Raw genomic sequence first — 13,766 nt, 5'->3', positions numbered from 1 at the left:
TAACAATGCTTGCCTTCCAAATCAAACAGGGCCATACTACGTACACTTGGCCAAAGCTTTTCAGTTGATTTGAAATGTAGGAGTCCTGGAGAAGTTAGTTACAATTAGAGTAAATGGCCAAATCATCCAGTGGGTTAAGAACCATGTAGCTAATAGAACACAGTCTACGGCAGCATCCCATATGGACCCAGTGGATGATCCGCTTCTCTTTGTATTTTTCTTTTCTGAAGTCCTGAGGGCTGTGCACCTATGAATAATGGTGTACACAGATGATTTAAAGCTTGGTAGCACAGTTATATCAGCTGCAGTTGTTAGTGTACTACCAACTGAATTAGACTGACTCTATTCCTGGCGCACTGACAATAACCAGGCATTCGGTGTTACAAATGGAGGCACATTATCTTGTGGAAAAATGATGTCCAGTTTAACTGTAGCACGAACAGCAACCACTGGAGTGTCGTAATATTTGGGACATTGGAACACTGCTGCATAATGGCCTGATTTACAGAAATGTTTTATCAATCATTAGGAATGCTTTCAGAGTTATGCTTGTTATATTTGGGTATGTCTTGTAATGAACTGCCCCTTCTTGTTAGACCTAGCACATCTGACTGATCAGAGCATGTGTAACCATGTCATTCAGAAGGGTCTTTAACCACTTTTTGCCAGTAGAAATGACTGAGATCAAGCTTATTAAAATTTGCAATAGTATAGCTTGAACACACAGCCATTAGCTGTGTAATGTTAATAGGTGACATAGTAATTGGTTATAGACATACATTATACAGGGATTGTTAGTGAAATTAGTGTATAATAAAGGACTGCCAGTTTATGGAGTAATGTTTGGTACAGAAGCCACTGGTAACCTCATTAATGATTGGGAGCATTGAATGTATGTGACCTGATGGTTCATAATCCCATTTAAGATGTGATCATATGCAGTCAGAGACCCTTTTGGGGTTTAGTGCTTGGTTTTGGTAACCAGAAATCCAGTTAATATTTGCATTAATAAGGAACATGCATAATCAGAGCATTATTTAATGTTTTGCAGAGCTGGGCACATGTAACCATAACAGTTCTTAGTGCCTTAGTCAGCAATGTTTATACAGTAGATGACTTGTAAATGCATCTTTAGACAATGATGCCACAGGAGAGTAGAGTTCTTAAAATACAATAATAATATTAATTAGAAGATTCACTGGTGTGTGGAAATAAGGAATCCTTGCATTAGTGGAGCTGTTAATGCCTAGGGTCACAATTAACACTGCATTATATGCCCTTAATTTGTTAGGCTCATAATTTGTATTTGGTCCCTCTTAGGAGGCAAACATTGGGAGCCTGTAGCACCTTTATGAACATTGAGACATGTGCCCCCAGGTGTTTTTCTTATGTTCTGTGTGCAGTAAATGTCAGGGGGACACATTGACATCTGTGGTACTGGTGATTGCATCGTTTCTTTACATGCACAAACTGGTGGGCAGGGACATGTACGAATTCTGTTCATGTGTGGGGGGTTATATATAAGTTACATTGCCGGTACAGTGTTAAATCGAGTTCTATCTGCAGATGCTTGTTGGAATTATTCTACTGTTTTTAGGGTGGTGCAACAGTTACTTTAGCACTACAGTTTTAAATAGAATGCATGTAGAAGTTCTGTTAATGTTTTCTGGGGTACAACAGTTACATTAGAGCTACAGTGTTAAATTACATTTTTCCTGCAGATACTTGAAGTAGTTGGATTAATGTATTTTTTTTTTGGGGGGGGGTGCAACAGTTACATTAGAACCACAGTGTTTAATATAATTCTACCTGCAGCTGTGTGTAGGAGTTCTGTTCCTGTTTTGGCGCGTGCAATAGATATTAGAGCTACAGTGTTAAATAGAATTAATACCAATTACACCTGCAGATGCATGTGAGAGTTCTCTTACTGTTTTTTGGGGTGGATGGAGTGCTTTAGTTACATTTGAGCAAAGGTGTTCAGTAGATTTCTACCTGCAGATGCATGTAGAGTGTTTCTTATTCACTGTTTGTTGGGGGGGGGGTGCACAACAATTACATTAGAGCTACAATGTTAAACAGAATTCTAACAGCAGATGCATGTAGGAGTTGGGTCAGTGTTTTTTTTGGGCAGTTACAGCAGTTGCATTAGAGCTTCACTCCTACCTGCAAATGCATGTCAGAGTTATGTTACTGTAATATAATGGTCTTTCAGCTTTTCCTGGTTAGGGTCGCCACAGCGGAACTCTGGTCTGCTAATGATTGGCAGTGGATTTTTACTGTGCCGAGTTGCCAGCTTGACGCCTAACCTTCAATGAAAGCACACCCATTCATACATGCACCTACCTGCATGTCTTTCAAATGTCACTCGACTGTGGGGAGGACATGCAGACTCCACACAGTAGGCATTCCAACCAAGAATCGAGCGGGAGAACCTCTTGCTGTGAGGCGACAACACTAACCACTGCACCACCGAGGCCTTCAGAGCTATGTTAGTAAGTGCAACAGCTATATTACTGCTGCAGTGTTAAATAGAATTCTATCTGCAAATACATGTGGGAATTGTGTTACTATTTTTTGTAGTGGTGGTGGGCAACAGTTGCAGTAGAGCTGAACTGTAAGTAGAATTCTACGTGCAGATGCATGTCGACGTTTTGTTACCATGTGTTTGTGGATGGCAGTGCAACAGTTACATTAGAGCTACAGTGTTTGAATTCTACTGTCAGATGCATGTAGCAGTTGGGTTACTGTTTTCTCTCGGTGGTGCGCAACAAGTGCATAAGAGCTACAGTGTTAAATAGAATTCTACCCGCAGAAGCATGTCAGAGTTGTGTTACCGTATTGGGTTAGCGGTGGTTACATTAGCACTACAGTTTTAGAAAATTTTCCCTGCAGATGTATCTAGAAATTCTGTTGCTGTTTGGGGTGGGGTGCAACAGTTGCATTAAAGCTGCAGTGTTAAAAAGAATTCTAGCTGCAGATGCTTGTTGGAGTCATGTTGCTGTTTTGATGGAGGGATGCAGCAGTTACATTAGAGATGCAATGCTAAATAGAATTCTACCTGTAGATGCATGTAGAAGTTCTGTTCCGTGTGTGTAGCAATGCATTGTGGATATTTTTCAAATTATTATGTTGTCTCTGAATCACTTTGCTGCAAAAATGAGGTCTGGATTTAATGTCATTATTATTCCTGACTTTTTATATCCTGTGGCCTCAAAGAAATCATTTAAATTCTTCTGCAGGCAGCCTAAAGCAGATTATACCTGGAAATAGCCTGCAATGTTGTATACCTCTGGCAGCATGCATCTATTTAATCTGACACCTTTAGGAGCCATTTAATTTACCTCTCATGGAGAAATTATCTTGCCTTTAAATCTGTCTTCAGTGTTTCCTTATCTGTCAAGCAATGTGTTTTCAGTAGTTTCATAAGCAATACTGACACCTGGTGGATCTTGGTGGAATTGCTAAATTTATATTCATGTTTCTAATCCAGTTTGCCTGATTTTGTGTGGGAAAAAAAATTAAAAAGTACTTATAATGAAGTGCTAATAGAAATTAATTATGTTTTAGTGTTTTCTTGCACAGCAGCTTAGCTGACAGAAGTATTGTGCTAATATTATGCTGTGTTAACGCCATCACGTAAATATTACATTGTTAGAAGTATTATGATGGAAAAAAGATAGCAACAGCAAGCGCTCGATACATTTTCACTTTAACTTTCTTTCCATTTCCTGTTTATGGAAGTATTAGGAGCTGCCCTTTAGCTGGAGATTTTTAAAGGAGTAAGTAATATAAAGTTTCATGTTTGCTTTCTCCTTTTAGGGGTAACAGTGGCAAAAGGTTCTGAAGACGTCCAGATTTCTGCACCAGTTGTGATTTCTGATGCTGGAATAATTAATACCTTCAAGTATATGTTACCTCAGGAAGTACAGGCCACACCAGGTAAGCCTTGTTGTGGTTATCAGTCTGTTCCAAGTGAGTTTTATTTATGTTACCCGAGACATGAAATTAAATGCTAAAATGCAGATCATTCGGGTACAAAGTTTGAGAGATGGGCTAGCATAACTATAAAGTATTCTGTCAGATTTATTTATTATGACACAAGAAATTCTGAAGCAATTTCAAAAATAGAATGTATCCTGTCATTATGAATTTTGTGATACATGTTGTGACGTCCCCACTCTGGCCAGTAATCAAGGAGCCTGAATCCTCACCACTGACACTGAAGAGGGAAGTTTACTTAGAATACAAATGGAAAGATGCATGCAGTATTTCCAGATGCAGATCTCTCTGCATCAAGCACAATTTTCCCTTAAGAGCATACAAGGAACACACTGAGCCCAGGGTCTGGGCTTCTCCCTGTCTCTCCCCAGGTACCCAGTAAGGTTCTCCACTGGCACAGTTTCAGAATTAAGTCCTCAGCTAAGTGCCCAAGCCATGTCCTCCACCACTCTCTCTGTGAATCCAATGTATCATGTCCCTGCCCAAGTAGCTGACACATACACACACTCTCTTTGAGATTTAATTTTTACATACACGTACCTGGGAAAAGCTGGCACAGATTACCCAGTCTACCAACTTTGCCCAGACTATAAGGTAGAGTCACTGCCATGAGTCCGTTACTGTAAGCCTCTTAAAAGAGTATCTAATTATACTTAGTGAAATGACAATGTTGACCAAACAGCCAGGCTTTCAGGAGTGGCCAAAGTTATCACCAAATAATATAAGAAGTAGCAGTTCCACACAACGGAGCTAATGGTCCATGGACCATGGTCTGATGAAGCGGACTGTTGTCTGTGAAAGCGCTTACCAGTACTATTAAAGAATCTTACTTAGCTCCGTTGTGTGGAACTGCAACTACGTATTGTATTTGGATAGTCCTTTCTGTGTTTCTGTATCTACGTGCCAGTTTTGTTGTTTGGTTTTATCACCAAATAACCATGTGCAAATACTCTTAAGACTTAAATATTTTCTAAAAAGGACCAGCCACAGTAAAAAGTTTAAATATATCTAATAATAAATAATAAAAGAACAAAATTAAATACTAAATATCTATTTACAGTAAACACCAGAGTTTCATTCACAGGAAATGTTGAAAATAACACAGCTGAAAAGATTCACACAGTTACAGAAAGACAATGCTTAGCTATTCTCACTATATTTTCCTATCTAATCTAGAGAATTACTGTTCCTATTTATAGAACAAGGTAAGATTATGTGGGTGAGTGGTCCTTGTTGTGTCAGACCAAAGACAGAATACTGAGCAATCTCCTACTAGCAGTGTGTTTTGGCTTCTCCCATTAGGGATCGCCACAGTGGATCACCGGTCCACAGATTGATTGGCAGTGGAGGTTTTATGGTGTCGAGTTGCCAGCCCAGTGCCCAACCCTAAATACACACACTCACTACTGCATGCCTTTAAAAGTCACTTAACCACAGGAAGGACTTGCAGACTCTGCACAGAAGGCGCTGCAGCTGAGAATCGAACTGGAAAACCTCTTGTTGTGAGGTGACAAAGGTAACAGTTGCACCACTGTGGCCAACTCAGAACAATCTCCGTCTAATATCTAAATATTATCTCTGGCTTACAGAATGACATCACATACATCTGGTCATCTGACTGTGTTTCCCACACTATCCCCATCACTTGAGGCTGTCAGGATTTAGCATCTATGTGTGACCAAACACACAGAGCATTTGCTTTGATGTGGTGCAGCTGCTGGAACTCATAAAAACATAAAGCACTTCCCTTCTTTCTACAGGAGCTGATAAAGCATACTTTTTACAGACTTTGTGTGTCTGGCTTCATTCAAAATTGTGGGATAACATCTTTATGGCTTACCCCATAAAGTAATTTAATTTCAGATATATTTTAAAGTTTCAGATTGACCTCTTCTCTTCCAGTCCTCTGTTAAAACATATGCATTTAATTCAGTTACAGTAATACATGTACATTTATTTTCCTTCCAGTAGGGTGCACTGTTGATACATTTTAACACAAGCAAACCTTACAAATACATTTTCAGTACAAGCATCTGTACAAATCAGTTTGATGTAGAAATGACACATAATTATTTACAAAACTCCAGCTAGCTGTGCTGGCATATGTTACATATCCACTGCCCTACTTCTCCTGGCATGGCTGGCGGTACCTGCTGTCATCACATACATAATGCCAGATGAGACACCTGCGAGAATATACCATCTTAGTTGCCTTCTTTTACTACAACCTTCCACCTCCCTTCCTATGACTAGTATTATGTGCCCTCCTAGGGCTTCATAATGGGCTGAGAGCTTCTGCCACTTATAAGAGCATGATAAAAATAATGCCAAAGTTAACATTATCTTTTACTCAGATAACCAAGTCCTCATGTAGTAAGGATATCAAACTAGTACAAGCCAGACTAGTAAATTCCTGAGCAATTGCCATAAGGTCATGAGAGATAAAATGTGTGCTTCTTTGTACACTTCAGAGATTAACACTGGTTACCAGCTTGCTCACTGTTCCCTTTTTCATGAGGTAACATAGGCATTGCCCTCAACCTTTTACCTCCAAAATCTAGAACATTTTTTCTCACAGTGTGGAATAAATAGGTGAAATGTGTTGCACTTACTAACAGATTCATCTTGGAAACTTGATGTGTTTAGTAATGATTTTTTGATAATTACAAAACGTTCTGTTGATGAATTAGTATGATTCAGTATTATTTACAATGGATAATTAAAAAAATCCTAAAATATTAAAACTGATATTTGTTCAACATTAAATCGTAGTAGAGTAATTCTGAAAGCCTTATTTTTTGCACTAGTAAACAAAAATGCAACTTCACCATTTCATAATATTTTCAAACACATTCCCCCAGATTTACGAAAGCTTGCACGGAGTGCAAGAAGAGTGTAGGAGCTCATGCCAGCAATATGTCTGCCATGTGATCGAGGAACAGCCAGCAGGGGTGTGCACGAGAGCTGCTAAAGCTACTCTTGCACAGACAGCACAACATTCCACACACATGTCGTATCCACAAAATCAACAACCTGTGCATAAACATGTATGTAATCTGATGGATTGCCAACTGGGGCACAGGTAGATCCCACAAAGTAAGAATTGTGGTCTCCCTGTTGGACTGTAAGCTGGCAACCACTGCTGTCCCCCATGGCTCAGTCCTGGGACCCCTCCTGTCTGGTATATACTATTCAGAAGTACAGTCAAACATATGAGGGCTATGGTTATCAAAGTTTGTGGATGACTGCAAAAAAGTTGTCATAATCGATGTTTGGGACAACAGAGACATCCTTAAAAAGGGTCTCAGTCAGACAGATGTGGTATCAGAATTATGTCCTCGAGCTACAGTCATACAAATACCACATAGGTGCCAACACCCTAAACATGGAGGTAATAATAAGGGATCTATGGACACATGTGGATAGTCATCTCTACTCTCAGAAACACATTCACAAAGTGGTTAGAAAATCATGCTATGTGTTCCCAGAAATTGCCAAAGTCTTTGCATGTAGGTCAAAGGAGGTTCCCTCTACTCATCAGTCGTCAGACCCATCAGAGAGTATCAGGGCACACTTGCAATGAATCTGACTAGGCACCTTCAGCAGCTGGAAAGACCACTAAAGTACTTCAACAAGAGGATTACAGGCCTCAAACATTTGCCCCATGCAACAAGACTGAAGTAACTCAGTCTGTACTTTGTTGCATACTGTCTACTCAGGCGATCTCTGCTCAACAGACAGGTCCATGTCCAATGCAGAACTGATGTACATGCGCTATCTGAAGTAAACCAAAGCTCACTGTGCTACATGCTCTAGGGATATAATCATCACAACAATAAATAGAACATGTTGGAGGGATACATTACTAACTCACAGACTTCCCTTGCTTTGGAACAGCCTCCCAACCTACATTAAGCTGAGTCCCTCACTGACTCTTCCAGAGGAGCCTTGATGAGTGTATGTTAAACTGAACTGTCATCAGCTCTACTACACAGTGGCATAGGGAACTAACCCCAGATGTGGTGATAGCTGCACACTCTGGCCATACTATTATATGCGTTTAGGCAGGTAGCCTATTACATACCTATGTACCTATATGTAGGGGGAACACAGTATAATAAGCCAAAGATGGATGGGCAGAGATGTGTGTAAGAGGGTGACCATGACAGGGAGCCATCCAGGACTGTCCCACCCAGCACACATCCCAATGGCACAAAAGACATGAGGTGCACATCTCACCCACTGCACATAATCGCCACCAGTATCTGTAAGCATTACAGTGTATGTAGTGCATGTGCCTGCTGTACGACATGACTGTACAATGAAGTACACATCTACTATCTGTAGACATGTACCTATCACATAGGTTCATAGGTATGTAGTAGACTATCTTCGCAGAGGCATATATTAGCCTAGACAAGTTGTTCAGCTTTCACCACCCCATTGGTTAGTCTCCTAAGCCCTAGTTCTAATAGTTAGCACACTAAGCCCCTTTCTAATGGGGCTGCTGATATGATCCCTGGAGTGAATTGTCTGTTTCCCATCCACTCATCAAGGTTCCTATTGAAGAGTGTCAGCGAGGGGCTCTGTCTGATGTACATTGGGACTCTGTTGTACAGTAAGGCAAGTCTCTGGGATGGGACTGTATCCCACCAGCAAGTTGTATTCATTGTTGTGATGAGGTTCATATCCCTAGAGTGTGTAGTGCGACTCAATTTTGTTTTCCTTAGACGGAGCATGTTCAACAGTTATGTGTTGGACATGGCTCTGTATGTTAGGCAGAGTTTGCCTCTGAGTAGGCGGTGCACAACAGAGAGCAGATTTTGTTTTTCCAGTTGTGTTGCATAACACAACTGTTTGAGGCCAGTAATCCTCTTGGTGAGGTACCTCTGTGGTCTCTCCAACTGCTGGATATGCCTAGTCGAGTACATCCAAAATGGTGCATTGTAATCAATGATGGGTTTTGATGACTTAAGAGTAGAGGGCCACCACTACCTCTTTTGATCCTGATGCAAACCCTTTGTTGATTAGGTGGGCCACATAGGATTTCCTAATCACTTTGGCAACATGGTTGTCAAAGGAAAGATGACTATCTACTTGTGTCCCCAGATCCCTTATTACCTTGTCAGTTTTAAGGGGGTAACACCTATGTGGTAGTTTGTGGGTACTTTGTTTTCACCAAAGGGGATTACTATGCATTCTTTCACATTGAGCTTGAGCCCATGATTCTGACACCACACATCTGTCTAATAGAGTCCCTTCTGGAGAATATTTGTGTCATCCGGGGAATCTGTTATGGCAAACACTTTACAGTTCCCAGCAAACTTAGTCAACCACAACCATCCTGTGTTGGCATGTACTTTTGAGAAGTCTATACCAAACAGGAGGGACCCCAGAACTGAACCCTGGGGGACACCAGTTGTTACCGGTTTAGAGTCTGACATGTAGCCAGCAACTCTTAATTTGTTGGATTTATCTGTGAGCCAGTTTGCAATCCATCTTGTGATGTATGGATTTATGCCAAGGTTGGTGAGTTCATCTATGATACCTGACTGGGGAATGGTGTCAAAGGCCTTAGTGAGGTATAGGTAGGCTGTGTGAAGCTCCTTTCAATCATCTGTAGCCTGGGTAACTGTCTCAAAGAAATCCACCCAGTTCAGGAGGCATGATCTGCATTTGACGAAGCCAAACAGGGTGTGCTCAACTGTGTGAAGGTTCCCAGTGTCTTTATTGTTGACTTCCATTATGATTGGCTCCATTGCCTTGCAGATCAGACTCGTCAGGCTCATAGAGCGGGAATGCCAAGGGTCTGTTGTGGCCCCACCCCTGTGGAGTGGGAAGACCATTGCTGTGCAGCATTCTATGGATACATATCCTGTAGAGAAGATGTAGAGAGAGGTGTAGGTATCCTTGATGAATATGGATACATCCCCGCCCTATGTGCTATGATCCAGTTTCTGATGCTGGAAGGTATGGAATGAGTAGTATCCTGGTAGTGCTGGTGTGCTCTCTGGAGCCTTGAACTAGGTTTCTGTTGCTGCACAAATATTAATATTCTCCATACTGAGAAGTGCCTGGAGTGTGTGCATTTGGAGGCTGAGACTACTGGCAATGAGTAGCATTTAGCTCACTTTGTGGTTATTTGTGTTGGTTACGAGGTTTGGTTTGTCCTCAGTGACCGGTGTTCCACACCTGAAGGCAACACCTCATTGGTCTGATCCGACCATAAGCTAATTACCCTAGATATCCACATTCTGCCCTCATCCCCCCATTAAGGAAACCATGGTAAAAAATTTCTCCAAAGCCAACTTCATGCTTCTTAAGACAGAAGTGGTGAACTTCATGACACCCATGCAGATGGACAATACAGTTACGACTACTGAATCCTACACAATTGCACTTTATAAGCACTTACATGAGTATATGGATTGTGCTATCCCAAACAGAACCAAGACGCTATCCTCCAAAAAAAGGAAGCCAATCTGCTGGTCTCCTGCCATAAGCAAACTGTACAACAGAAGGAAGAAACTGCTGCAAAAGAGAGTAAAACCCCATGAGTTTAGGAGCTCCCTGGTCAGCCTCAGTAAGAAGCTGCAATCCCTGATAAAATCCTCCAAAGCTAGTTACGAAAACAAAATTGCCACTGATTAGAAAGACAAACACAAAGCATTCTATAGCTATGTCAAGAATCTCAATGGCAACACTCAGATCTGCTCTGAGTTACAGCACAATGGCACTAAATATACAGACCCAACTAATATTGCCAACATCCTGGCAGATAGGTTCAGTGCTAACTTTACCCTCCTCTCACCCATTAAAGAGCCCATCTCTATACCGGAAGAATGCAAAGTTCCTGTAATCATGGCTGCACAGGTAAAAAAACACTCTCCAAAGCCAGGAACATAGCATCCATGGGACCAGACAATATCCCAGGCTGCGTTCTACACGAACTGCACAACGAGCTGGCACCCCACCTATGTACCATGGCTAGTCATAGCTTCACCTCAGGCTTTGTGCCTGCTAAATGGCACACAGCGATGGTTATCACATGCCACAAGGGGGGAACCACCACGGACCCCGGGAAATACCGCCCCAGTAGCCTGATGAGCCTGGTCTGCAAGGCCATGGAACGTATCGTCATGGAACTAACAAAGACATTGGTAATCTTCAAACTCTGGACCCCACCCAGTTCGGGTTTGTAAAAGGCAGTTCATGTCTCCTAAACCTGATAGACTTCTTTGAAGCAGTCACGAAAGCCGTAGACGAGGGTAAGGTGGTTCACACAGCCTATCTAGATCTTGCCAAAACTTTCAACACCATCCCCCAATCTGGAATTATAGATAAGCTCACTAAACTAGGTATAAATCCCTATGTTACAAGATGGGTTGCCAACTGGCTCACTGACAGAACCTACACTGTGAAAGTAGCAGACTCCAAATCCGACTTCAGACCAGTGACAAGTGGAGTACCACAGGGTTCAGTCCTGGGTCCTCTCCCGTTTGGTATCTACTTCTCTGAAGTACAGGCTAACACAGAAGGTCTTTGGCTAACGAAGTTCGCAGATGACTGCAAACTAAGAGCCATAATCGAAACTCCTAATGATGTGGCCATCCTACAAAAGGGCCTCACTGAGACAGATGCCTGGTGTCAAAGCTATGGCCTCAAGCTCAATGCCAAAAAGTGCATTGTCATCCCCTTTGGTAAAAACTCTGTACCCATGAACTACAACATTGGCAGTAGTATACTTAACACCAAAAGTGTGATAGAGACCTTGGGACACAGGTGGACAGTAGTCTTTCCTTTGATAATCACATCGCCACAGTAGTCAGGAAATCCTTCTACGTGGCACACCTCATCACAAAAGGTTTCTCATCTAGAAAAAAAGGGGTCATTGTTCCCCTCTACTCATCACTCATTATACCCATTATAGAGTACAACGCCCCTTTCGGTATGTACCTCACAAGACCTCTACAATAACTGGAAAGGCCGCAGAAATACCTCACAGAGGATTACCGTCCTCAAAAAGATGCCCTACACAGACTGTCTCAAAAAAATCCAGCTTTACTCCGTTGCATATCGCCTACTCAGTGGTGATCTCTGCCTAATGTACAAAGCTATGTCAAACCCAGAGCTGTTGGACATGCTCCACTTAAAGAAATGCCAATCCCTCCGAGCTACATGCTCTAGGGACCTAAACCTTGTCACCACAATAAAGAGAACATGCCAGAGGGATAGATTCCTGTCCCAGAGACTTCCCATACTCCGGAATAAACTACCTATCTATATCAAACAAAGCTCCTCATTAACACCTTTCAAGAAAACTCTTGATTGGATGGAAAATAGGAAATTCACCCCGGGGATCACCTCTGTGACTCTGCTTGACATTGGCACAGGAAAATAATTTTCTTGGGTGGCAAAAGTCAGGGTACCTTTTTAGGCTGGGCTTGTATAGTTCCTAGGGCTGATAGCCTAGTACCTACCTATGAACCTTTGAGCCTTGCCTAAAAAAGGTAATATGGGGACAGCAAGAGCCTTGGTCAGTATTCAGAAGCATAGGGGTGACAGGTGCAAACCATATCTAGCGAAGCAACGAGGCATGTCTGTCATGTCATCACAGGCAGACAGAGACTGGATCCCCTTTGAATGACACCAGAAGCTCAGCCAATTGTTGAAGTTTATCGTCTTTCTGTTATATTGCAGTATCATGTAGGTAAAGGTAAGATGCTACTCAAGGTCAGGGTCGTACCAGCCTGGGCTACATGATCATAGAGCTAATACATATCTCTTGTCATGTTGTCCTGGGAGGTATGTCTCAGATCATTCACACTGACATGTTCAAAGAACATGTCATATATGTACTTGTTCTGGAGTGATGTAAGTGCTTGTGTTATGTGGCAGATCATAGCACCTGACAGACAACTGACAGTAACCTTCCCCTTTGCCAGCCTCGTGAGTGGAACATCTCTGTGCCTGACTATGGAGTCACCTATTACTAGTGTGTTGGATATGTTGTTTTGCCTTAGGGCCTGTTGTGAAGCACACTGCTTTGGTGTATTATGTGTTTTTTGGCATGTGCTTGGAGGTGCATGTTGCTTGCTTGTCTGCTTAGGAGGACACTCACTCTTTTTCAGATTAATATTTGTATTCTCTGAGTATGGTAATGTGTATTTATGTGTGTGTTTTGCTAGTGCTTATATTGTGGGTCTATGTGAGACTGTTGGTGTTGTGCTTGTATGACTCTACTCCTCTTGACTGTATTGTCCACTATTGGGTTGACAGAGCTTAGCCACCGGTTCATCCCTGTGTGTGCCAGCATGTGATGCATCAACCCATATATGATATGGTCTTGGCCTATGTATACAATACACTCACAATACACCTAGTATGATAAGCATGCTAAGGTTAGCAAATGTGAAAAAAATCCTTTGGGCAAACTGTCAGTGAGTAATGTCTGTATTGCACCCTGTAACTCCATATTGCTTGCTGAAGTGTAAAAAAGTACTTATTTGGATTAAGAACCCCGCACTTGTCAACTGTGTATGTGTGTGTCTGTCTCTCCTTGGGGAGAGAGCAACCTTTTTGGAGACTACTCGCACCCCTTAAAAGTAATATACTCATCTTTGTCAAGTCTGATGATGTCACCATCCTACAAATACACCTGTGGGAAGGTGAAATCCCAGTAATGTGTATAGCGTGTCGTGTAAATGTGTACTGCTGTAGTATCATAATGTAGTTAGTTACGGGTTTGAATCCTGCACTTGCTAACT

General features: G+C 41.8%; 1 protein-coding gene across 1 annotated transcript in view; it reads left to right on the top strand.

Moving 5' to 3' along the window:
• The window catches only part of RETSAT (retinol saturase), a 549,255-nt gene that overhangs the window by 312,581 nt on the left and 222,908 nt on the right, over positions 1–13,766 (top strand). The window contains exon 7 of the mRNA XM_044055153.1: positions 3,820–3,939. Within this exon, the coding sequence (XP_043911088.1) occupies positions 3,820–3,939 (120 nt within the window). The remainder of the gene's footprint in view (positions 1–3,819; positions 3,940–13,766) is intronic.

Source organism: Protopterus annectens, chromosome 13.part0 (assembly GCF_019279795.1).
Source record: "Protopterus annectens isolate FY-2018-M chromosome 13.part0, PAN1.0, whole genome shotgun sequence".
In the NCBI taxonomy this organism is placed as follows: Eukaryota; Metazoa; Chordata; order Ceratodontiformes; family Protopteridae; genus Protopterus; species Protopterus annectens.
This window is presented reverse-complemented; position numbering and strand designations above follow the sequence as displayed.